The 26,339-nt window shown below is 36.3% G+C and overlaps 2 protein-coding genes across 6 annotated transcripts in view; both read left to right on the top strand.

The window, feature by feature from the left end:
- The window catches only part of LOC121314318 (autophagy-related protein 9A-like), a 34,411-nt gene extending 32,260 nt beyond the window's left edge, over positions 1-2,151 (top strand). For all 3 annotated transcript variants that reach the window (XM_041247441.1, XM_041247439.1, XM_041247440.1), the window contains exons 14-15: positions 1,081-1,232; positions 1,582-2,151. In XM_041247441.1, the coding sequence (XP_041103375.1) occupies positions 1,081-1,211 (131 nt within the window). In that variant the 3' untranslated portion in view covers positions 1,212-1,232; positions 1,582-2,151. The remainder of the gene's footprint in view (positions 1-1,080; positions 1,233-1,581) is intronic.
- Positions 2,152-8,465: 6,314 nt separating this feature from the next.
- On the top strand, positions 8,466-26,063 carry LOC121314317 (synaptosomal-associated protein 47-like). 3 transcript variants are annotated; one of them, XM_041247437.1, is made up of 5 exons: positions 8,466-8,724; positions 12,273-12,830; positions 14,920-15,437; positions 17,316-17,437; positions 24,024-26,063. In XM_041247437.1, exons 2-5 carry the CDS (start codon positions 12,325-12,327, stop codon positions 24,168-24,170), a joined length of 1,293 nt encoding a protein of 430 aa, XP_041103371.1. In that variant the 5' UTR covers positions 8,466-8,724; positions 12,273-12,324; the 3' UTR covers positions 24,171-26,063. The 3 variants fall into 3 exon arrangements, with proteins under 3 accessions (XP_041103371.1, XP_041103370.1, XP_041103372.1); XM_041247436.1 differs by having other exon boundaries at positions 8,466-8,822; XM_041247438.1 differs by having other exon boundaries at positions 8,470-8,822; positions 14,920-15,422.
- The last annotated feature ends 276 nt before the right edge of the window (positions 26,064-26,339 follow it).

Raw genomic sequence — 26,339 nt, 5'->3', positions numbered from 1 at the left:
GTAGAATGAGGTGTGCCTGTGTTGGAATTCAACAGACAGTGGAATGGAATGGCTGCCATACATGTAGAGATGCTGATTTAAGAAAAATTTGCAGTGGTCTCTTAGTGTGTGCGTGTGCGTGTGTGTGTGTGTGAAAAACGTACCCATATTCTGTTTCCTAATAAATCCCTCCTATTTTTTTCTTTTTTTTTTTAAAGGAGAATATGATACAAATCGGAGAAAAACAAACAACTCAAAAGTGCTTCAAAGACTTTGAATAATATGACTTTATTGTTTGGTTCTAATTTTGACAAAATTAACAAATGCTTCCCCTTTCAATAAAATATATTAAAGACTGGAGTAGTCAACATTTTTAAAACATGTCCCTACACGGTGAGAATCCTGCAGTGAGCGAAATTTAACAAAAATAGTCATACTATTTTTTACTGACGAGAAAGGTTAATGTTTTGATTTACTTTCTCTTCCAAAGGAGGTGCTGTAAGCTACCAAAATGCATAAACTCATAATTGGTGTTTAATTAATTAATTAATTAATAAAATAATGAAAACAGATGATAGTTTGCTTTTACCTTGCATTACAATTTTGCTTAAAAATGTCACAATTGAACACAAAGGAGAGAGAGAGAGAGAAAGAGAGAGAGAGAGAGAAGAAATTGAAACATTTTTATACGAGGAGCTAAAAATAAATAAATAAACTACATTTGCTTTGGTTATTTCAAAATGTTGTTATTATTATTATTATTATTATTATTTATTATTATTATTATAATTATAATAATAATAATAATAATAATAATAATAATAATAATAATAATAATAATAATAATAATAATAATAATGATAAACTGGGGTTAAAAAAAGAGGAGCTTGTTTACTTTTGCTTTGACAGTGAGGTAGAGCTAAGAAGTTATTTTAATGCAGAAGAGGCAACGAAAGCCAGAGTAATGTAGGTAAGTTAGATTTTTTTAATAAGTGTTCTGGGAAGATCTAGAATGTGGATCTGATGTTTGTTGAGAAGCATTATGTTACGTTAAGTTTTTAAAAAGAGAAGGGTGTCAACTCTTCTCTTTTTTATGCACAGGGTCTTTGTCACAATCCAGCCAGCCTGAGAGCCTCTCTGGCCTCTCCCAGCTCCGTCTCAGAGGATGGGCAGAAGAGGAGGAGATTGTCAGTGAACCACCTGCACTCTCTGGGTCTGGAGTCGGGAGCTGAAAGTGCCTTCAAACACAAGAGGTGATTGTGTTTTACAAGAATAGGCACAGGAAAAACAAACACAGTATGCGGGGGAAATCATGCAGTTGCTTTGCTTGAAATATCCTCACATGACTGCCACCTGCTGGCGGTGAGACATATCGCTGCCTGAATATTTAAAAATATTCTTAAAAGGCATTGGCCATGCCGGATAGATTTTCAGCACAAGTAATTGTTGTGTAGCCACTGTATTAGTTTAAAACATTAGCAAGATGGTATTGCATTATTCCTGCATAGCTCTCCCCACTTTCTGAATTCATGACAGAAATGTAAAGGTAAGTAATTTATATATATATTCACCGTGATTGCTTATGCTTCTTGTTATCTGCAGGTTATACCACTTGGATTTTGAAGAATGGTGTGGCCTTTGTAAACACAATCAGTGTTCAGTGTTTCAGCCTGCTGTGTATTGTGGGGGAAAAGGAGCTGCTCTCCCGATCTTCCAGTTACACAAGCAGAAGCAAGATGTCTTCCAGAATTTTTTTTTTTTTTTAGCTATTTTTTAAAACACAGACCTTGTTACAAACTTTGGGTGTGTGTCGCCCAAGCCATAGGACTTGGCCATGAACAGCAACTTTTACAAAATACAAAAAGCATAAGCTTGACTTCACTACTTGAAAACCTAAGAGTAAGGTAACAACATGTTTTACATTTTTAATACAATATTGCATTTGATAACATGAAGAGAAGGTGTTTACGTTTATAATAGCAATTATTACAAATCTGTAATTCTGTTTGTTTTGAAGTGACGGACTAGTCACTTTGGGATGTGCCTAGTTCCCTTCTTGAACTTAGAGCTAATATTTTTGTCAATCTTTCTATCATATCTAGCAGAAAGACCTTGGTAGTTCACATCTGGGATCACTAAATAGGTCTGATTTATAATTTAATTTTTGTTTAACATTGTACTACCATTTTTTATTTCAACCAAGTGCTACTGGTCAATCAAATGCTTTTTGTTTTATCTAAGATTTCAACAGATAAAAACATCTGTCATGCCACCAGAGACCTATAAATATACAACCTGATACTTAAGACACACGCTTCTAAAGAAAATTATGTTAAAGTTGGCTCTTCAATAGAAATTTGAATTTTGTAGAATGTTGTTTTGTTTAATACACACAGAATAATTTTACTAGCACCATTAAGTTATATAGGTTTAAAATACATAGCTAGGTCCTGGTTGGCACAAAAAGCTGTGGACTGTTCCACAGTTTTCACAGTATGCTTTAATACGGTAGTGAGATCGTACTTTATCCAGTCTCTGCTGTTCATCGTCAGTTACAGGTCGATATTATCTATCCACACACAAATGCTCATACTAGCTTCCTATAATAATCTGACTAGCAGCATGAATTCTGATTGTTTACTGTGTTGACTGGTGAGTTTTATGTATCAGGTTTTGGGATTTGTGTTCATTTAATTCTGGAACTGTACAATGAGCCATGGAAATGTAACACTTGGAGGTCTTGAGGTTGTTTTATTTTAGATCAAGGGAGTTTGTTATAAATGATACCTTGTAAGGACATGTGTGTGTGTGTGTGTGTGTGTGTGTGTGTGCGCGCAAGTGTGACTTACATTTTCTTAAAAGTCTAAGAGTGGAAAACAAAAAAAAATTGCCCATGATGGGCTGTAATAACATAGGATTCTTAACCTTGAAAAATTTAATGCTTAGAACAAAGACTTTTTTGTTACAAAATATTAATGTACATTATGTATTCAATTGGCATTTGTAAATAATATTACATATGTAATTTATCACTGTACATTGCATATATTAAAATAACTAAAGACATGTACAGATACTATGCAGCTATGGCCAAAAGTTTTGCATCACCATATATATCATATCATATATATATGAAAATCATTTAGATCTTTTATTTAACATCATGTAGTCAAATAAACTACAAAATGATACTGCAAAAGTCTACCGCAAGCTAGAATAGTAGTAAAGTATTAAATGTTAGATTTCAAAATGTCACAATTTCAATTTGCCCGTTTTTTGTTAAGTATATGGAAAACTATAAAGCGGTATGTAATTAAATATGTCAACGTAAAGTTATTCAGCCGGTTCCATTTGACTTTATGATGCAAAATCGGTTAATTCTATACGGTGATGTAAATCTTTTGGCCAAAGCTGTAACATAGCTTTTAACTGTTGACCAACTGAGCATAATGCACTGTACAAAGTAATTATTTAAAATCATATGCTTGGTGGGATCTTTGATCACTTTTTGCATCACTGTTTGTGGACAGTTCATTTATTGTTATTTGTACTGCAAACAATTTTGTTCATCAGGTGCCATAGGTCATATCTGTAGGAGTCAGTTTTGTTCATGACCACTGCTGGCTGGTTACGAAGTGGTCAGAGAAAGGCGAGGTATGGTAAAGCATATTAATAAAGATTGAAAACCAGAGTAAAGTATAGTACTGTATGGTAAATGTATAGGGGAACTGTAAAAATACCATGGTTAACTTGTATAAGGGTTTGCAGATGTCTCTTGTGTCTTTAGGCACTCATGAGGTAATGTTCTCCCATCAGACTCGGAGAGGCTGGTTTCTGCAAGCCTAACTGAGCCTGAAATCAAACTGGTTTGATCTAGTACTCATGCATACAATTATGCATTAAGGTTTTGTTTCTTTCTGTTTTTAATCCCTCAAACACTGCTGCCAAGTCACTGGTGTAAAAGGACAAATGCCGCTGGATGTCTTACTTGCCTGGTGGTATCTGTTTCTGGTTGATTATACCTTCCCATAGTCTTTATTCCTGCAAGCAATAAAGGCAACTTGCAGTTTTCTATTGCGTGTATTGATCCACACCTGCACTGGTCTTGACAAACAAACACATAGATGCTGTCTCTGTATCACTGTATTTTTTATTTTATTTTATTTTTTATTTTGCAAATGTCAACAAATATACTCACTTCGCTCAAAAAGAGTACAAAAGTATATGTTATCTTTTTTTGTAATGTATATGTACTACTAAATATTAAAAGAATGGGTAAAGGCAGCTAAATCTACATAAGTATCAAACTATCTTTGTCAATTAACACTCTGTATAGCTCTGTCCTTGGAGCAAAGCATGTGTCATCCTTCAATGCATGTTGTATTGAATGTGACTTTTAAATCATGTTCATGTATTGTTAAGAGAGGACAAGGTACATTAGCATGACAGTGACAGTGCCTTGCAGAGCTATACATAGTATCAATGAATTGTTTTTGCAATGTTTCCAGACAGTATTGCTTTCATTGTGTTTGATGGAAACCAATGAATGCTGAACTTCTGCTTATGTATATTTTTTATATCATTAATTTAAGGAAAAAAAAAAAAAAAAGGTTATATACTGGTTTTTGTTTAAGCCTCAGTTTTATACGTGTTTCATACATTTCTGCAGAGAAAGTAAGCCTCAGTTTCAGGGCAGAGTACCCCACCATGACACCTAGAGGGAGCCAAATACAGCATGTAATGAAATTCAGCAAGACATCTGCTCTTACTTAAACTAACTATGAATTTAGCATAGACAGTACTACACAGTATGCCTTTTATACTACTATGTATAGTTAGAACCTGTATTGTTTGTGAATTCATGCTCATTCTACATTCAATTCAGTTGGGATGACTCTACCTATAACATTGGCTCAAAACTATTATTGAGTACAATACATATCCTAAAAAGATATTTGATGTCTTATTAGAAGTTGACCAATGTAACATATTTTAGATAACCCCTTTTTTTGCACAATTTATAAAGGCCTGATAGATACTAAGGTAGTATATCAAGTTGATGGTACACCTCTTAATGTGATTATGTTTGTATCCCTTTATTTTTATCACATAAAGCAGATGATTAAATCAAGGTTTTGTGTTGTTGAAAATCAAAGGGAATGCAATTTTAGATTACACTATGCAGATGATAGTTAACCAGTGATTGTATTAAGTGCTTTTTTACTGCAGCTGATTGTCAGTTTGTTATGTTTCTTTATTTATATGTGACCTTTTGGGCCATTTTTAAACCTGATTGGCATTTCAATTTGTACAATCTGATTCTAACAGTAAGGTAGATTCAACCCACATCAGAAGGACTAAAAGTCTGAACACTTCCTTCTAGCTGCCTGTGATATATCTGCATCATGCTGACATGCAACTTGTTTATTCTGCCTATACCCACTCCATTAGGACACTATTTACTGTACTACATGTACAAGCCAGTTGACACCACTGGTAAATGAGGTGCTAACAGAGTTACAGTCCCGTATTTCTTCATTATTAGGACATGCTTGCTACAATGAGTCTGCTCAGTTTACACTACTTAAAGATATAAGAGCTTTAGGAATATTTAATTTGTTTTCTGTTATTATAATTCTGTTTTTATGTGTATTAATGACTAGTGGGTTGAAAGATAATGTGTTTGGTTTAAAATAATAAACAAAAATAACTTTCTATTTATAAGCAATTTGCAATGTTTGTGTGTGTATGTATTTTTTTTTTAAATCTCTCATTACATAAGGCTACATGTTTACTGAAATCAAGAAATAGGCCTAATTTAGTGATCATTACACATGTTGCTATGGTTTCATATATGGTTGAAGTTCCATATGCAAGTATAGCTGCCCCCATGGATAAGATATATGTACATTACTTTACAACAGCATGGTTACTACTAAAATGGATATATACACATGCACTTTATCTCACATTTAATCATACTACCCAAACATTAGACCATTGACCTATTTAAATGGTACAAGAATAAGGAACATTCAGCTCCCCTTAAAGAGTATATTTTGTTTCATTTTCAAATGTACCCCCTACATAATAATTGCTTCAAATGTAAAGGAAAGATTGGTTATGGTAACACATATACTTACTGTACTGTATTTATTCAAGCAGGGTAGTCCATACAGCTGAAAATTAAATTGAAGTCTGTTGAAGCCATTATAAAACTAAACAAGTCATGGAAAAATATACAAAATATAGAAATTCATTTCAGGCCTTTTAGGTAGAATTAGCTTTAGATAACTGCTAATGTATTACTCGCCTCCTACCTGAGAACTCACTGAAAAAGTGACCTCGGTTTTACAGTTCTAAATAAAATAAAAACAGAATTATTGAATACAGTAATAATTTAGGCAAACCAGAAATATTTCTAGACCAAGTTGTTTTGTATTTTGAAACCAAGGCTATAGAAACATTATCACTGCACCTTGTTTTAAGTCTCAGGTCCTGGTTTTATTTAGACAATTGGAATGAAATTAAACTGGGCATCATTTGTATGCTAATAGTGATATTAACTGGAATGTATATCGATTTTGAAAAAAAAGTGACCAGAAAAACTGGAAAGATTATTTTTATCTAGTATTTGGTTATGTCAAGAAATCATCAAAACACCCCTTTCTGTCAACATGGGGTAAGGCCACAATGAGCAACCAGAAGGCAAAACACAAACAAAAAAGATAATGCTGTGGGTTGTAATAAATTGGCATCTCGGCTGATATAATTACATGGAAAGGTGAGGGCAAACATCTTACCATTTCAACTAAAAAGTAAGCTCTGTAGTCAAGAGATGAGCACTGTATGTGCTTTATGCTGATGTCAGTATTATTAAATCATCAGCTGCTAGAAGGAGATCCATTACAGGGTGCACAGCACCTAGTTTAATTGAGTGACTGATTGATTAATTGAGTGATTGGAAAAGTGTGGAATGTGGCCAGGTGGTGATTGAGTGATTACTTGTCAATCAACCTGTGGTTGTAGAAAAAATGTTTCTCTCAGCGAATCCCCAGTCTTCTCTCTCCATGATCTGCCCACAAACAAACATGTCATTGTTTTGTATAGGGTGTGACTACTAAGAGCAGGGAGGCCACATGGCCAGCAACATAGCTTGCAAGCAGATCCTCATACCGTCAGTGAATCCTTGACTAAGCTGAACCTATGGATCTAGCCCTGGAGAAGATACACTTTAGACCAGGGATCTCCATCCCTGGTCGTGGAGAGCTACTGGGTCTGCTGGTTTTTGTTTCAACTGAGTTCTCAGTTATTTAACTGCACCAATTATTGGTTTAATTAGTTAATATTACCAGGTGTTTCAGATCTTTGGTCACTGAGGATGTAAAGACACCTATAAAACCCGTAGGATAGGGGCTCTCCAGGACCAGGGTTGGCGACCTCTGCTTCAAACTACAGAGATGGAATTCCCAAGGTTGAACAACTGGCTAAAGGGAAGCTTGCAGAAGAATGTTATTTACTTTATTTATATATATATATATATATATATATATATATATATATATATAGTATATATTATATATAGATATATATATATATACTATATATATATACTATATATGATTAAAATGTTGACATATATTAATATATATATATTATATATATATATATATACGGGATATAATATATATATTATATATATATATATATATATATATAAAATATCTGACATAATCCTACTATTTTATATACATTACTGTATTTAGGAGGGACTCCCTTCACCTTCCACAAATGAATGGTGCACCATATCTCTTAAAGGGGGAGAGCCATTTTAACACCAGTAGAGCTTGTGCAGTGCTTTGATTACCCTTCCTGTAATGTTTTTTTTTCTTCCTAGAAACCATTTCGTTACTATAGTATGTATGTTTTAGTGTATGTTTATGTTTTAACTTAAATAAAGTTCGTGTTCTTATAGCAGATTTCCGCAGTTCTGCACACATCTGCAGTTTTGCACAGAATCGCAGTTGCGCATTCTTTTTGAATGCTGCAGCGTGACGTCACTCAACTGCACCCACAGAAATCTTCGCAGATTCTGCACAGCCCACCGCAGCTTTGAAAAGTTACTACAGGACTGAACCAGAGACTGCAGAGATCACGAGTGACCTATTTGTAATGCAAGCATAATGTGCTAAAGGTTATAATAAAATTAATGTTGATCAGTTCCATCAAACCTACTCTGTATAGGTTGATAACCCAGACAAATGTAATTATATGACAGGTCAAGGACGTTGAAAGCGTCTGCTGCGCTACAAGCCTTGGAGAAGGCGTTTCTCTAGAAGCTGCGTGTGACGTCAGAAAGACAGCAGCCAAAGAACAGCCGGCGCAGCAAGCTCCCGGTAACAGCAGCCAAAATACCGGTTGCGTTCATGAAGGCCATTCTGCGCAGATTCTGTACAGAATCTGACAAGTTTAGCCAATGGGTGCGTTCACGGAGATTATTCTTAGATGATCATTGGGTAAATTGGTCAGATTCTGCACAGAATGATCATCGTGAACGCGCCCACTGTGAAAGCGGAAGTGAGATACTTACAAGGCCGGATTGTAAATATAGTGACACAACACAGTGACTGTTGAAAGAAGCAAAACAGTGAAATACAACACAAGAAGAACGCAATTCAGATAGTTAATATTTTGCACTGTACGTTGGAAATACCGTGAAAGGGTGGTCAGTAACATCTGAAAAAGGTATTGGATAAAAAAAAGAACACAAACACAATTAAATGGATAGAAGAATGAAAATGTATAATGCAAGATTTCACTGACAGATCAAGACACAGTTTGCGGTGGGTAACATAATGAAAACATCAGTTCTTTGTACTATTGTATAGCAGATGGCGATATTGTTTTTCATACTTGAATGATGATAACATTGTAGACAATAGCAGCTGCGGCCAATTAAATAGTCAGAAACGAGGAAGAGGTGGACCGACTAGGGCTAGGCTAAACAGACTAGCAAACTGGGATTACAGACTGGCCAGCAGTTTATTATTGTGTTCACAAGCATTGTGTTCAGAGATTAGCCATTATTGTAAGCAGCTAAAAGCAAAATTAGCTAATCCTGTGATGATGAAGGACGGCATTGATGAAAAGGGGCGCTGGAACTAGGGGTGCGGTACGTAGCACCCCCTTGGCTTTGCATGACTTCCATCATATACAGGGGCTGCAATGGCTTTCATCACCCCCACTTTAACAATTGTCCCAGTGCCACTGTTGATCAAATCACTCATTTAGAAATGCTATTTCAAGACAGCAATTGCATTGTGTCATCCCCATTTTTTTCAGTTTGAGGAAAGCCTTTGAACTGAGCCAAAGCTTATCATCCAAAATGTTCAGTTAGCTTGAGTATTTATAGTAAAGGCTGCTACCCACCAGGCGCGATGCCATAGAACCTATACTTTTGATTCGTGATATGCGAACCGGTTCCTGCTTTGGAACTGACGAACGGGATCCAGGTATCACGGATCTGTTCCAGTGACTACTATAATAAAACTAAGAATTAAAAACATAAAACCATTAAAATAAACAAATACATTTGATAACTATAATTGACCCTTCATACAAGAAAAAAAAAAAAAACACGAACTTAACTAGACTATATATTTGCGTTCTGTTCTTGTTTTGATACTGTCTGATCGCGGCTGTGATGAGTTTAGTTTGACTTATTTTTTGCTCTGCGATTGTTGGGGTCGTTATAATGTTTTTTTTTTTTCTTTTTTTATGCAGTCGTAGACCTATAGCACCGGTACTTGTTTACATATGTAACGGTGCCGAGTTTGTACATTAAACATTAAAATAATCTGTTTTAAAAGCCTTGATTTAAAACAAGTTTTAACATCACAGATACGTCTACCTAGTTATGTACAATTATCTTCGCTGTGTACTTAAAATATTTAATTTCTGTGTGTAGTGTGTGTATATATATAGATATATAGATTGCTTGTATACGACACATTGTACTATATGGCTTCAGTTTGTGAACACACAAACAGCTGTGTTTTAAATTAACCCAGTTCTAATTTCTGAAAGAACTGGGAGATTCAGGTCACTCACAGTCTGATCTGGTATAAACAATAGCTCAAATAGAGTAGTTTTTAAAGTCGCAGCATAGACAGAATAACTCAAAACACAATCATAGTAATGCATCTCAATTACCGTTAATAAAACATAAGTATATCACTAATAACGAAAATATGCACACATTACACATAATGATTGACTACACATACACAGGTGAACGAAGGCTTCAGTCATGTTTTGTATCTTGGATTATAAATTAAATCGTTTCCCAAACTATAAGGATATTTGAAAGATAAACAAACAAACAAACAAAAACATTTTATGAACACTATTGTTTCATACACTATTGTTATTGTGTATGTCATAGGGACAGGACATATGCATACAGTTGAACATCCACACCAAAGTAGTTAAGCCAGCAAACCGGGAGAAACACAACTGGTACATAATAAAGCATTTATAAGTCAACTTAATTATACAATTATGTTTATACAAAGATAGAAGTAAGTATTGATTAGTGCATAGACAACTTCCCACTTAATAAAGAGCAATAACATTTAGTCTATTTCCTCGATTAGGTACTTTTGAATGTGCAGAACTGCCATGTGATTCGGTCGTTCTTGGCTCATACATAGTGGTTCAGAAGTCATTTTGTAGTCCTGGAAGGCAGACACACTACCATAATATTGAATACAAAAATAAAATACACAGACATAGTACTGAATATGGAAATGACTAACGAAAGTGGACTCCAATACAATCTGACCATTTTAGGTGTTATAACGAGTTGCAGTAAATGAGATACTGTTTTAGCAGACACATTTCATTACGTAAACATTTATTTGAATGCTTTTTTGGATTAGTAGTATAAATGCAAAACTGTGTGGCAAAACCCCCAAGGTATCAAATCTGCCAAATTTAATACCAGTCAAAATGTCCTGTTATACACTATATAGCACTGATTTAGAGGACAGATCTTAAACCCTAGTGCACTAGATCGGCTTTTTGAATCACTTATATAAGTGTAATAAGTTGTCAAGATGTTAACAATGAAAAGAAAAGTCACAGGTACATTATGTAAACAGTTGTAGCAACATGTGGGGCTTACGACGCTATCTCAAAACCCAGCTACTTACTCTTTAAAGCCGGTGATCAGGAGCAGCAGAATAAACCTAATGGCCAAAGTAGTGTATGTGACACTCCTTTCTGATTGAAGAGAAGTCAAATTCATTTGATGATTACATCATCAGATTCATGCACCCAAGTGGAATACCAACCCAGTATCACTGGTAAGAGCATGATAGAGACTGCGTTCCTTCTAATAATTTCCACTGTGAAAATGACCGCTTTCTCTACTAGGAAGTACAATATCAGTCAAGCAGACATGTAGAAAATAGCAATTCAACATGTATACAAACTCTAAGATGGGAACACCTTTGTCATTTTCTGCCAAAGTAATAAAGCAAATTATGTCTCTGAAAATGTGGTATTCTATAATGTGTTCACCTTGGCTATGATTCTTTTCAGATTTTTTAAAGGCAGGGAATTGTGAGATTTGTAGGGTCAACGGTCAATGGTAAAGGCATTCACTTTTGGTATCACCAGTGTGGTATTTTCATTTTATGACACGGAAACCATGCCTCTCTCTTAAAGAGATGCTGAGATATAGTAATTTTAAGGTCACTGGGTCTGCTCAAAACCTAAAACTGCAACCCTCTAACTTCTGAACCGCTGGTCCAATCAAGCTGCAATTTTAAATGTGGCGCTTTCCAGTAATAGTAATAATAAACAAACAAATTAAATAAATAAATAAACACCATAGGTAACACGCTTAGTTAAAATGGGTGTTGTGTTAAAATGGCCTTGGTAGGTGTTCTGATTTGTCACGGAATGATCCACATGCAATCTGCTCTGGTTGTCTGATCTGCATAATTTAAGTAGAGTAACTTTAAATTGGTCTAAATTAGAATCCTGATCAGACATCCCCACTCACTTACTATTATATAGATATTGCTATGTTCCAAAATCACGTAGACTTTGTGCCTGTGTTCAAAAATACCACATGTGTGTACCAGATGAACGTGGAAGCCTCAGGGGAGCTTTAGAAAAAGAAAAAGATACATTGAATCTGAACAACAAGAATAACACATTTGTTAAGATAACTGATAATTCACACCCAAACCAAGTTGCTTTTTAAGTTTATTTTTAATCTGCAGGATAGCCATTAGGCAGGAAATCTGGTAAGGCGGAAATCCGCAGTCATCGGAGATGAGCAAGGATATCTCTATTCACAGCTGGCCATGCTCGTACTACGTAAGCAACGGAAAACGTTGGGTCTGCGGCACCTTGTCCTTGACTCCGAAGTCTATAAGGTTTACATCCAGCAAGGACGGAGAGAACCTAGCCAGCTTCAGGCTCTTCAGAATCAGTGAGATAAAGAAGGAATCTTCCAGCTTCATATTCAGCTCCCTCACTATCACGGAAAGTAACGTCAAGCACTGGTTCAGCTCCCTGCAGCCCAGCCGGGCAGTGGTGTTCAATGTGCTCGAGCACTTCTGGAGGGAGCAGCTGCTGGGCTCTGGAGCTGCTGCTGCTGTTGGGGTGGAGGCCTCTGAGAGCCAGACTAGCAAAGGGAAGGAACTGATCGGGCTGGTGTCCGGCTCTAAGAAGAGACTGGAGGACACTGGGAAAGTGCTGCACCACCAGGGGGAGCAGTTTGACAACATCATGGTGGGACTGAACAAAATTGAATCTGATTCATATGTGGCAGACAAGTATGTAAAGCTATATTTATAAGTTACTTTCCCATTATACCTTATGGTCAAAGACAGTAGTTTGACAGTTTTGGCTTTTTAAAATGCAAACCCTTTCTTACTGGAGTTGGAACTTCCAAGTGTGTTTACCTGAAAAGCAGGCCTACTATGTGATAGTTTGGGATATTCAGTCTATTTTAAAACAGTAGGTAGGTGTTCATTTTTTAAATAATTGTTATGTATAATTATTATTAGGGGTTTTAATCTTGGCATTTTCTTTTAATCGATTAATTACCCCACCTGGGCGATTAATTAATCGATAAATCACACCCATTTGCGCTATGTAATTGTATTGAAAGACAACTAAAAGTAACACTTAGTATTAATGATATTTTTTGCAAGCATTTATTAATGACACCTAATGATTTACAGGCAACTTTAATTTAACAATAAATCAAAATGTTTACTTGCATGTAGTCTAAAGTTAGCCAAAGCAAGTCTTTTAATATAATTAATAAAATACTGTGTAAATTAGCAGCAATACTACAACCAATACTGTGTTGGATATGTTGGACCGTTTTTTGTATAAACTTTAAACTAACAGGTAATTGGTTGAATAGAGTGGTATTGTGTTTTAGTTGAATTTAGTTAGCTGAATATGCCATAATTAAGACTGGTACAGATTAACTAATACAATACATTGTTTAAAAGAAAAATCAACTTACTTGCGACTCGGATGACAAGATATGCTGCCGTGAAAGGAAAGCTCCAAAGAGCAAATCTTGCAAGTGGTAGTCTTTTTTCCTTCCTTCTGAGCCAGTGGTTTCCAAACTTTGCTGCGCTCCCCTTCAGATAGATTTTTTTGCTGACCCCCTCTAATAAACAGTAAAATACAGTTATAATATATATTTAAGATGGATACACCTTATTACAATCACTATTCGGAATTGTATTAACACCAGTACAAAAAAACTAGTCTCTTAAATGCTGCGCTCTCGTTTTCTGGTTCTTCGTTCCGCTTGAGAAAGTAAGGACACGGAGGATTTAGAAGCCTATTTAATTGTTTCAGAGCAAAACACTGTAAATGAAACCAATTTTACTATTATTACATTATACCTGTGACTAGTCTTTAAATAATGTTAATGTAATTCTGAATAGTAATTGTGTTTTGTCCAGCTTATTTTTTTTATTATAACTTTATTAAAATGTTGCACCCTTGTTTACTCATTTTCTGCATTCTGCATGCAGCAAATAACGTATATTAAACTAAAAGCTACCCCCCCCCCATTTATAAACTGAAGCTGTGTCTAAAGCTAGATTTGTACTTTATTTTATTTGTGAACAAAATGTATCTGATATTAAAACCTGCCGCTACTACACTTTCAAATGAAGGAGGGCTGGGCGATAGAGGCGCTGAGCTACAGTAGGTCTGAAACGACATAAGCTCTGTGGACGGGGGTTGGTCAGATTAAAAGTGATTCCTGTCTCGATAGTTGATAGAGCCAATCATCTTGGAGACACACTGAGTCTGCCATTTACAATTGCCAGGAAGTCAGATTTTTTTTTTTCCAGTCAGGTCTTGGCACTCCCCTAATAACCTTTGAAAAACACTGTTCTGAGCTATGGCAAAATGTTGGGTATATCGCCCTGTAACCTGTTTGCAACCGTCTTTTGAAGTACTCCTCCATCTTTCTAGATTTTTTTTCTCACGCACTGCCTTTTGCTACAGCACATGGGTAGAGTAGTTTAATCAATCAATGATTTTTTTAATCGATTAACACCCACAGGCATGATTAATCGATTAACCATTAATCGATTAAAAAAACCCTAAAAAACAGTACCGAATAAGAACATTTTGCTACCTGCTTTCCAAGCAGCTAGCAAATCCTCATGACTCCCTTAAAAAGTGAACATCTAGCCATGCTATAGAATATAAGATTCATTTTAAGTATAGTAGCTGCAAAATTCACTTACATTGTGTTTAGTTTCCGTATTTTAGAAAATAATGTGGTGTAGTGGTCATTTAATTCGGAGAAAGGGACAAGACAAGGCAATAACATGGCTTTTGAAGCTAGCTAGTTTTTAATGTTCATTCACCCTTCTGTGCCAGGTTGCTCTCGGAGTTGGAGTCCCCCCCTTGGTGGCCCTTTGGTAAACTTCCTTGGAGAAGCCAGCAGGAAGCGAAAATCCAGCAGGTGGCATCTGCCTGTGCCTCTGCCTCTGCTAAAAAGGGCCCTGGGAAAGAGGGAGTCATTACTAAAGTTCCAGTGATCTTCTCCAAAGGTGAAGACTCAAACCTCAAACCAGGGAAACTAACAGTGCTGGTTTCAGCCTTGGAGATCAGTGACAGTAGCTCTCAGCACGTGCACAGATACCAGAGGGAGGAGGTGGACGATATCCGGGTTCACACACCTTTTGAGCTCAGCATCCGGCAGAGGTTTATTGGGAAGCCAGACATCAGATACAGGCTGATGTCAGCTAAGATGCCTGAAGTGCTTTCCATTCTGGAAATGCAGTACGAGAAGAAAATCGAGTTTATGCCTGATTATTCAGCATTCAAAAGCACCCGTGAACAATCTCCCTCCGATCTAGAAACTTCATTATGGAATACAGGTAACTACTATACAGGTACGACCAAAAGTTTTGCGTCACCCTATAGAATTAACATATTTTGTTTCATAAAGTCAAACGAAACCTGTTGACTAATGTTATGTTAACATACTAAATTACATACTGCTTTGTATTTCTCTATATACACCACCCACTCGATATATTGCAGGTGTCGGAGTCCAGTACAAATCTGCTATATATTGGGGGCCGCGATATAGCGAGAGACCCATAGAAAAACAAATACTAGGTTAACAAATACTGTACAACCACTCCCATGTTTTATCGTGACCATCAGGGTCCAGTATAAATCCTCTACGCAGTGCGCTTTTTCTAATTTTTCTATAAAAATTAGCACACCATTTTTATTCATATTTTAATTCAGAGGGTAATTGCTTCTCATCAACTTAAGTCTCCAATTAATTTCATGAATCTTCGTCTTCTTTCTCAACTGACCAAACCGCTGCATTGAAAGAATCCATTCACAACATAGGAGGCTTGTTGCTAGGGAGCTGACGTCACTGCCCAGTGACTTTTGCTAGTGCATTGCTTAAAAAAACGCTTCAACAAGTAGATATTTAATTTGCTTTGTGTTATTGTGCAGTGCTTGTGTATATTATAACAGTACGATATTATTTTTTTTTTTTTTTAATTGTTCTGTATATTTTAGTTGATATGCAGTACGAAATAAAACGAACAGGTGAAATTATAGTGCAGCTAAGGCATGCGCAGTTGGACAGTAAAAATGCGGAGCCAACTCCAGGACCACGATATAGCCGAATCCACAGTATAGTGAGGGGTGGGTGTACTTAACGAAAAATTGAAAAAAATTGAAAAATGTGACATTTTGAAATCGAACATGAAATAATGTGCTACTATTATGACTTCTAGTAGACTTTTGCAATATCATTTCGTAGTTTTTTTTTTTTTGTTTGTTTTTTTTTAATTATGTCTCAATCCCAAAATTCTAGGGAATGCAAAACTTTTGGCCATAGCCGTGGGTTTTTATTTCTGCCATTTATTCCTTCCTAACAGACCTTTGTAGTTTTGTTTGTGTCTTAAGTATATTATTATACTGTTTACACAACTGCTTGTTTTATGTTATTTGATTAATAACTAAATTTATTCTGAAAACAGCTGTACAAAAAAAAAATGAAATGTTGAGTCCTGTTGTGGTCCAACAGATGGCACTGTTGGACAAGTAATTTATCCCATCTGTTATATTTCATATACCAACCCAAAGTTTTCCAAAAGATTAGAACATCAGAGCATTATAAAGTACTGCAGTTAGCCTGCCCCCACTTAATTTGCGACTGTGTCATCTGGTTCCTAAGTATTGTGTTTTGCTTAAAGTATTGGCTAGGGTTAACTTTGTCAACTAGTTAGGGAACACTATCCATAAATAAAAAGCTTCATACTTTTTGCCTTATTTTAATCCAAATTATATACAATAATCTGGCCCCAGTCCAATGCTGAACACTATAAAGAAACCATTAAGGTGTAATCCACAGTACAGTAGACGCTTGCTAGTAACAACACCTGGTAAGAGCTACCGCCGCTTATGAGCAACATTTCCCAGGGAACCCTAACCATTACCATTAAAAACCCACTCAGTAACAGCAACATAGCCATCGCTTATGAGCAACATTTCCCAGGGAACCCTCCAAAAACGTTTAGTCTTTCATAGGGTAGTGGAATTGGAATGTTACCTTTTAATATCCTCACACCAGTCTATAGATTGAGTTTGGATCCGGATGGTAGCTAGGGATGTTCTGAAACCCAGGACTGGGTGCAGTGCTAGTGTTAAGTTTAAAGCCGTGAAAAGGACAAAGAAGAATCAAGATCATCATCAGTGGACTCTGCAGCAATATCAAGTTACCCCAAATTTTTCTTTTACAGCCAGTGGCTTCATTGACTGTATTAGACTGTCTGAGGCTCAACCTGGAGAGCAACAAGCCCAGCTGCAGGTGCAGGTGCTCCAACCTCCTGTATCCGACTCAGAAGCCCAGGAGCTGAAACAGGTACAGTGGTTATTGTTCTGAAAAAGTGTGTGCGTGGTTAAATTCCAGATGGTCAAAATTGCAGCTTAGAAAAATAACAACATTAATATTAATATTTATGTGAATCCAAAGAAACCTGTTTTCCAAGCAGAATTTTGTATAACCACCCCCTGTCTAGAAAGACCACCTTTCCTGTTCCGAGGCACTTCCTTTATTAACGTCAGCATAATTTAGACATAGAGATCCCTTGTGTACAATTACAGGCAACATAATGCATGTCTCTCAGTGGTAGTTGGTACATTATAAGATTATGCTGCTCTGGTTTAACCCTTGACACATTATGTGTTGTTTTATGTACACCCAGGTAACACCAGATAATACCATACCAGCTTCAAAACATGCATTCAAAAGTGAAATCGTGTAAGAAAAAAGTCAAGTAAAATTTTGTTTTGGCTATTACACGTATATGATGATGACTCAGACTAAACATCTCTCTTGTAAAATAATCCTAGGCTCTTAAAGAGCAGTCTGCTGTGGCATCCTATGTTGGTTAATGGCTGTAAACAAATGTTTTATTTGAAAAGGAGAAGGATTCCCATTTTGTTGCAGCACCAGCAGTTTTACAGGCAAGGAAAAATATATAATATTTCTTGACATTTTTTCCAAGTCTCCTGGTAATTTTTCAGCAGACTCCTGTTTGTAGCGAACCCAGACTGAATTAAGAACCATCCTAAGCAATTGGGCCAAGCCTTGATTAATAACGTTTCTCTATACTGAAAAAAAGAAACCCTGTTAGGTCCATCAGAGATCTGCAAGCTGGCAGCACAGACACAGTACATGTGGGCATTGCGGGTCCCAGCTAATTCCACATCATCTGATTTTGTTACCGTGGAAAGGAAAGCTTTATTGAAAAGAATATATCCTTGGAATTTACACAGTTATACCAAGGAACATGAACAATGATATATTTCAGTAATGTATTGATATATTCAAGAATATGTGCTACTGCTTTACCGTGTATGTGACTGTATTGTACTTGCATGCTCTTTACAATGCTTTGTTTTTATGTGTACCAGCAAGTAGGGCTGGGTGTCGGCAGTGTCTTCACGCTACGATACGTATCGTTATACGAGGGCCATGATATGATACATACCGCGACACAGTAAACGAAGCATGAAATGTAAAAATCACACAATTGCCTTATTTGCTTGTGCAGATGTTTGCAATAACACTGGTAAAGCACTTTGGCAAATAAGCTTCATGGCCTATTTTGCTTTTATTTCCTGTTTATTCTTTAAAATACATTTCTTTAAACAAAATTACAAATCGGCTCCAGGCAAAGTTTTTGCTTTAGGAGCCAATGGCTCATTGGCCAAAAGAATAAATAAATGGTTGCCAAATCCAATTGCTGGGCACCACTTCAGGAGCAAGTTGGTTACTATCATATTCAACTGCTTAAAATACAACAGCTTGCTAAGTAATGTCTGTACTCACTTGTTTGTTGCACAGGAAAACAGCATGTTTATATTTAAAATATTTTGAGTGTTGTGTCTGGAATTGGTGACTGCACCTCTGATTGTGTACAGTTGTAACATGTGGTGCAGCTCCCATGCTCAGTGTTAATGAAGTCTGACGGGATATTTAACAGACAGTTCTTATGATTACATGTTACCTTTTTAAAGTTTAAATTGCAGTAAGCTGATTCTGCTATTTAAGATATTACATAGTCATTTCAGGGTTCTTCCCAGGAATTCTGTACAGCCGGACGGCATAGCATTCTAGCCGGGAGCACTTTTAACAGAAAAAAAAAAAAAAAAAATATTGCCGTTTGAACACAGTGATTGGTAGTTGAGGCTGTTAAAGTGCATACTAATAAATACTATTCTTTAATTATCAGTGTAAACACAAATTCATGCATGCTCATGTTTAGGGTTAGGGTTAGTAGTAAGTAAATCAATTTCTATTATTATTATTATTATTATTATTATTATTATTATTATTATTATTATTATTATTATTATTCTGTTTTAGGCAAGCATTTCCACATTGTGTTTCACAGATAGTGATGGTTAGGTGGTACAGTATAAACAAGATAGTATAAACTTTTTTTTCTTCTCCTGATGCTACCAAGGTGTAATTACCCCTTGCATTCAGTTGTTGTGCCCAAGCTTCTACATATAACTGCAATGATATTAAAATGGTAACATTGGTGGGGGCTCCCGATTGGAGCATCCAGTAAAGGCACTCCGCGTGGAGTGCAGGATGCGCCCCATAGCCTGGAGGTCTCAGGTTTAAATCCAGGCATTGCCAACCTTTACCGCGGGTTCCTAGGGGGCGGCGCCGCCCGGGTAGGGAGGGATTAGGTTGGCAGGGAAATCCATGGTTCACCACGCACTAGCAACCCCTGTGGCTGATAGGGAACCTGCAGGTCTGCAGTGGAGCCATTCAGATCTGTGTTGTCCTCTGGCACTGTAGGTCTGGTGGCTTCGCTGTGGATCCGCAGTGCGAAAAATGACGGATTGACAGGAACATGTTTCGGAGAACGCAGGTTTCAGCCTTCGTTTCCCGCCGGGGGGGGGGGTTGCAGCAGTGAAACGCGATAATAAACAATATAGAATAATTGGGCATTCCAAATTTGGGAAGAAAACCGAGGATAAAAACCATTGCCGATTTTCTAAATTAAAAAAAATAAATAAATACTCACGTCAGGGTGGGGGAATGGAGCAAAAATGTATGTGGGCGGTACAGTCATCAATATTTATTCAAACGATTCGACTTTGCATGCCCAATTAATCAATTGTTGTTTGGAGGCTTAACTAACACCCTAATTTTACTGTAAAGAATATGCAAATAGTATATGGTAAACAAAGTCTCGATATTGAGTAAACATGGCATTAATCACAGCTGTTCTTACTGAGTAGGTGGCCTCATTTGATTCCCAGAATTGGAACTTGGGATTCCCACAAACTATTTAAATATTGTTACAGTTCTGGAACTGATTCTATATTCAGGATGATTCCAGTAGCTGGTGGTTTTCCTAAGTGGGTCAGGCTATATTGCTTAGAAATACAAAGAAAACAAACAAGCAAACAAAAAAAAACATTATAGATTGTTCTCCCAGTACATTAAGATCAGGTAAAATGATCTGAACTTCAATTTTAAGAATGCACTTCATTAGAACATCCCCTCTGGAAACCTGTCGTGTGCCGTGTACCTCTTCCTCTTTTGCCATAGAAAATTCGCAGAACAGCCCTCTGCCACTGGTATTTATAGTCAGTGCAGCATTGTGGTGTTTAAATAACATTAGTTTAAGTGTGTTTAATATTTTAAGAGTGTTTAGTCTTAATTTCCATTTATAAGTGAACTGCTTATCAATGAACTGCCTCTATAGTACTGTCTCTAAGGTTAGCTCTACTGATATGATAATAAGGGACATGTTAATTTTAAATAAGCAATTTCATTGGACATATAAAACTATAGGGGCCTATTTTTCCTGGTTTTATGAAATATCTGTCACAGTAACGCTGTCTTTTTTTGGGTTTTTAGTGTTTCGAGCATCGATAGGTTACATGATCAGCTGTCACCTGTTTTCTAGTGCCACTACAGCCAAGGCAAATTGATTATATGCATTTCAATATGTTGATCAGTACTTCCCTTTCATTCCCCCCTCTGCCCATCCTTTGCTGTAGTTAACCTCTGTGGTTTGCTGGACTGTATTGAATCAGCAGCAATTCACAGAACCTTGTCTGGCAGAGTTCCTGTTGTCTGTAGCTGTGCCCATGTCTACTGGCAGATGAAGACTGACATAATGTCATTGGGTGTGTGTATATGTCAGGATATCATAATATTAGTTTAATCACTGTGGTCGCGGTGGTGGGATTTGGGGTGAGTGTTTATTAGAATTGGCTTGGCATATCACTGGTTTGTTTAAATTGTTCCATTAACTGTATCACACACTGATTACAAGACCAGCACTTTTTGAGATCCAGATGGAGTTGGATAAATAAATAGACTTGAGGAAATTAAAAATAACAATAAAAAAAACATAAACCGTCAAACCGTATTTAACAACTACCTTTACAGACCTAGACTACCACATTTTAATGGTCCTGTGGGATTCCTTGTGCTTATTTATATTTTAACAGTGACCACCGGCCAAACATGATCTGAGTTCATCATTGAGCTGGTTTTAAGTCAACCCACTGTATATACTCTGCAAGAGAGTTGCTGTCTGCTTTTCACTGTCTTGATTACTATTATCATCAAAACATTCAGTAATTGTATTTATTTAAAATACACAACTATCATGACATGTATACATGTTGATATTCTGTACAGACATCAAATGCAGCCAGGGCAATAGTTAACAAACAATTGAAGGGTAGTTGTCAGTATTGGGGCCTTTAAAGACTATGTTTAGGAATGTGTTTAAGAGCTTTTTTCTTGAAGAGTGTTCAGAAGCATTCACTTTGTTAGACAGTGCTTTGGAAGATGAGAATCAACTTCTAACATTCTCTTAATCAGTGGGAAATGGTTTCATGAGCTGCAAACGTCATTTACTTATTTAAAAGTTTTTTGTTGTTTTTTTTTTAAACTGTCCTTTACAAAACGTTCATTAAAGTTTTGTGAGTAGGGTCCATATCCTAAATAAAATATTGAAGAAAATGGGTTTTGCAGAGAAGATCAACATGATTTACTGGATTCTACACTGGATGCAATATTTTCTTTTTTATAAACAATCCTTTAATTACATTTCAGACAGTACAATAAGAACGGAAAAGGCTGGCACTGGAAAAGAGAAGTAATAAAGAAAAATGTTGACTGACCAATTTGACATTGGTAGCCCGTCTTTAAAATCCATTATCTTAACTCAGATGTATGAACATCTTTATTTGTTGTAATATGATCATATAATATTTGGTATATTTGGAATTCATTGGATTGTATAAAGACCATTACACTGTTTGTACTACAACACATGCAATGATTAGGAACCAGGAGCAGCAACTTTTCATCTGTAGCGTTGTCTCTGAAGTGTCTATTTCTTTACAAATGAATTTATTACATGCAAGCACAGAACCAACAGATCTTCAACAGAAGGGAGACCAGTTATAAAATTGATAGTGATAAAATTATTTAAAAACCTTAATTACCACTAATTGAAGTATACATTCAAATATGTATAAATCCCAGCTAAAGACATTTTGAATGAATTGAATAAAAAAAATGCTATGAAAACCTACAGCAACAAAGAACAATTAAAGCTGCATATTTCTGAAACATGGAAGGAAGCGTTTCCAACTTGCAGGAAATAGATGTAGGCCAACTTCCAAAGAGATCTCATTGTGTAATACAAGCTAATGGTGGACACTCAAATGAATGAAATTGGAAACGTAGTTGTGTTTCTGAAAGGAGAATCCGCCCATTAATCAAATACTTAATCATCAAACCAGAGATAGATAGAGATATATAGATCAGATTCCTCCCTGCCTAAAAACATGGGAAAATGCACGTTTTGTTTAATTTAATTGCTTTTGTTTAATTGTATTATTTGTTAGTTAATTATCCCCTGCACCTGGAGGTAATTGTAAATTAGAACCAGGTGCAGGGTATTTAAAGAGTGCAGCCAGCTTGTTCAGGAGTGTGGCTGTAGAGTGAAGGGCTTGATTGTTGGTGCAAATAGAGGTAAAACCTCTGTCTGGTATAACACTTTTTGTAAAATGTGTTGTTTGGCAGGTAGACAGTGTAATGTTAGTTAGTGCCCTGAGGGAGCTAGGGTTTTGTTTGTTTGTTTTTGTGTTTGTTTTGTTTGTATTTTCAATCAAAGTGTTTTGTTTTTTTTTTTTTTTTTAATTTCTGGGTCATTTTATTAAGGGCACAAACCCAAATAATGGCCAGCTTGGTCTCTATATCTATCTATCTATCCTTTTGTCTACACCACCTTGTCATTTCATTTCTTTGTTTGGTCCCCTTTACCTTGCAGCCTGCCTGGTTTATGGGGAAGGTGACCTCAAGTGCCTCTTGTCCTGCCTGCTGGCATTAGTGATTCATCTAATTGATTTACTTTATTCATCATAATTTTGCCAGCATAGGGGCAGCAGATGTGCTCTAATGGACAAGGCCATGGGCCAAATTCAAGTAACAATGTAATCATCTATGGGCATGTTTATCTGTCAGTTTGGTTAGCTGTTAATTTTTATTCTAATGGTGGATGCCTCCTTTCTGAAAATAAGGTTCCCAACAGGTTTCATTGATAATTGTATTATTTGTGATAATCCTATTTATGACAGTCATCTAACACTAAAACAGGTAAGCGCCTCTAGGTATCAGAAAATTACTTTTAATTCAATCCGCTGTCTTGTGGGAGAGAGCAGGGATATGGTTACATTTAAAGTCAAAAATGAAAGGAGCCTGAGGGGGAGGGTTTTCTAGAAAGAAGGAAGTACTTACTAGGGAGTTTAAATGTGATTTAAGAGAATTGTGATTATCATTAAATGAAACTTTCATTATAGTCCAACTCTAGTAAAGATGCTGTCAGTCCACTGCCTGTCCACTGCCTTTTTTATCATCTTGTTTTGATTTGTTTGTGTATTTGTATTCTTTTTAGATGGTCATGCAATTAAAGAGCTTAGCCTTGGAAGCAGAGGCAGAGTTGGAACGGCAAGATGAAGCCTTGGACATCATCACTTCCTCTGTGGACCATGCAACGACACACATTGACAAACACACCCGTCGCATGAGGAAGCTACTGTAGCCCCCCAGCCAATAAGCCTGTGGTAAAAAAAAAAAAAAAAAAAAAAAAAAAAAAATTGTGACGGAGCTAATGTAGGGTACCAAATTGCTCATTGTTTGTTTTGAAAAATGTCAGCTGTGTACCTGTGTGGTTTTCCTGTAAAATGTTATTAGTATAACAAAAAACAGTATTTTTAAAGTAATATTTTGATTTCTGAGCTATAGCAGAGGTGTTGACATACTGATGCTAGTTGAAGCATAAGCAACATATATTCTTATGGCAATTGAGTTTTGAAAGGGGAACGAAGCATGTATTCTTACAGCTAAAACTAATTTGGGGAATGTAAACAAACTCAACAAACGGTTATTTTTTGATTGCACAGAAGCATAAACTAACAGCAGAATGTAGCAAACTGACAGAGGAATTTTATTTTATTAGAAAAGGTGCTGCTTTGTCAATAGTATTTAAGCAGGATGCTATTAGGTACATGTATACAGAGAGACAGAGTTTTATTCTGTAGATCAATGGAACTACATTGGGATACCTGTCCATGACCTGCAGTGTCAAAGAAAAAAAGAAATATTAAGGACCTTTTCAGAATTTAGATAGTAAAAAGTAACTGGGGGAAAAAATGGCTTTTAACAGTTAAATTAACTGTTTTTGCTGTATTCTGGATTTTTGCACATTGAATAATCAGTCACACGCCTTAATCAAGGGATTTTGCAAAAAGATGGAACCTTTATTTGGTTGGGCGTCTTTTTTAAACAATAAAATCATCTTCCAGTGTTAGCTGGTGATATAACTTTAAGGTTGATATAGACCCATTTTTATGTTATATTAGGTTTCAATAAAATGATGAAATAATTCACGAAGCAGCAGCTGTTAACTGGTTTTAAATCTCTAATGTACAAGGAAGTCTGCACATAAGGAAAAGGGGAATTCATATGTATATAGGCTTACTGGAGAATTATTTTCCATTCGTATGCCTTCGTTCCTACAGCTACAAACAGTAGGTAAGGCAGTGCTTTCTATTTCACCTTAACCATGCTCTTTGCTTACCTTCCCTTGTAATCTATAAACAAACACACATTCAGCCATTCACATACTGCAAAGTCCCCTGCAAAGTTAGCACAGTAGCTTTCGCTTAATGGTAAGGGACAGGGGTAAAAACATACTTACATATTAACACTAAGCTAAAACTGACCACAAACAAGTGGTTTTGCATGTATAACAATCCTTGGCTAATCCGTACATATAAACAGCTACAGTAATATATATATATATATATATATATATATATATAGCCACACTAGGCATGCACCTCTCATAGTAGGGCCATACAGGCTTGTGTTTGTACATGCTAGTGTTTGAGGCAAGGCATGTAATACTAGAAACCTCTAATGTGCAGTAACAAAACCTGCATATTGTTTTATAGTATAGTGCTAATGCTTTCTGTAAATGCTCAAACAGATGAACAGCGCTGTATCCAAACATATTTTGTTAAGTGGAAGGGCAGTTTGAAAATCACAATTTGGTTAGTAACCTATGGTACAGCCCACCACTTATCAACGAGAATACATCATTCTAACTTGTCTCCTGTGTATAAAACATATAAATCAAACCTAGTGAAAAATGGCAAAATAATACCTTTTTTTTTTTTTCTTTTTTTTTTTTTTTTTTTTTTTTTTCAGTGCCTGCTTAGAGTAAATGACATGCTTGAGCAGGACTGTCCAATAGATGGCTGCTGAGCCATTACTGGTCCAGCGAGCTCCAAAATATTGCTTTATTTGATTTAGAGGGGTTTTTCATTTAAGGCTAGTAAAATGTCTGTGACAGGAGAGCTGGGAGGACAGAGACTTGGATACAGTAAAACTGCAGTTAAAGCACTGCTGCGCTGTTTTAATCAACAAAAAGACAAACAAAACACTGCTCACAGAGCCAAAAATAAAAAGGTCAAACAAAAACTGTTCAGGCTGGGCAGAGCCTTCACTGAACTTTGTAACACAAAACAAATTTAGCAACGCAGAAACACTCACCCCAAAACACCTCCCACAAACAAAGGAATTTCCCCCTTGTTTTATAGCATGTGGCTGGAGCCTAAATATCAATTACTCAATTGGCTCCAGCCACATTCTCGCATGTATTTTGGCAGGGATAGGAAATTAACCCCATCCCTGCCAACCACCACCA

Source organism: Polyodon spathula, chromosome 4 (genome assembly GCF_017654505.1).
Source record: "Polyodon spathula isolate WHYD16114869_AA chromosome 4, ASM1765450v1, whole genome shotgun sequence".
In the NCBI taxonomy this organism is placed as follows: Eukaryota; Metazoa; Chordata; class Actinopteri; order Acipenseriformes; family Polyodontidae; genus Polyodon; species Polyodon spathula.
The sequence above is the reverse complement of the archived record's forward strand: the minus strand, read 5'-3'. Positions and strand labels throughout refer to the sequence as shown.

Coding starts and splice junctions, on each gene's coding strand:
- LOC121314317 (XM_041247437.1), top strand. CDS start 12,325: ATGAGCAAGGATATCTCTATTCACAGCTGGCCATGCTCGTACTACGTA. Junction 12,831..14,919: donor GATTCATATGTGGCAGACAA/GTATGTAAAGCT, acceptor CTTCTGTGCCAG/GTTGCTCTCGGAGTTGGAGT. Junction 15,438..17,315: donor TACAGGTAACTACTATACAG/GTACGACCAAAA, acceptor TTTCTTTTACAG/CCAGTGGCTTCATTGACTGT.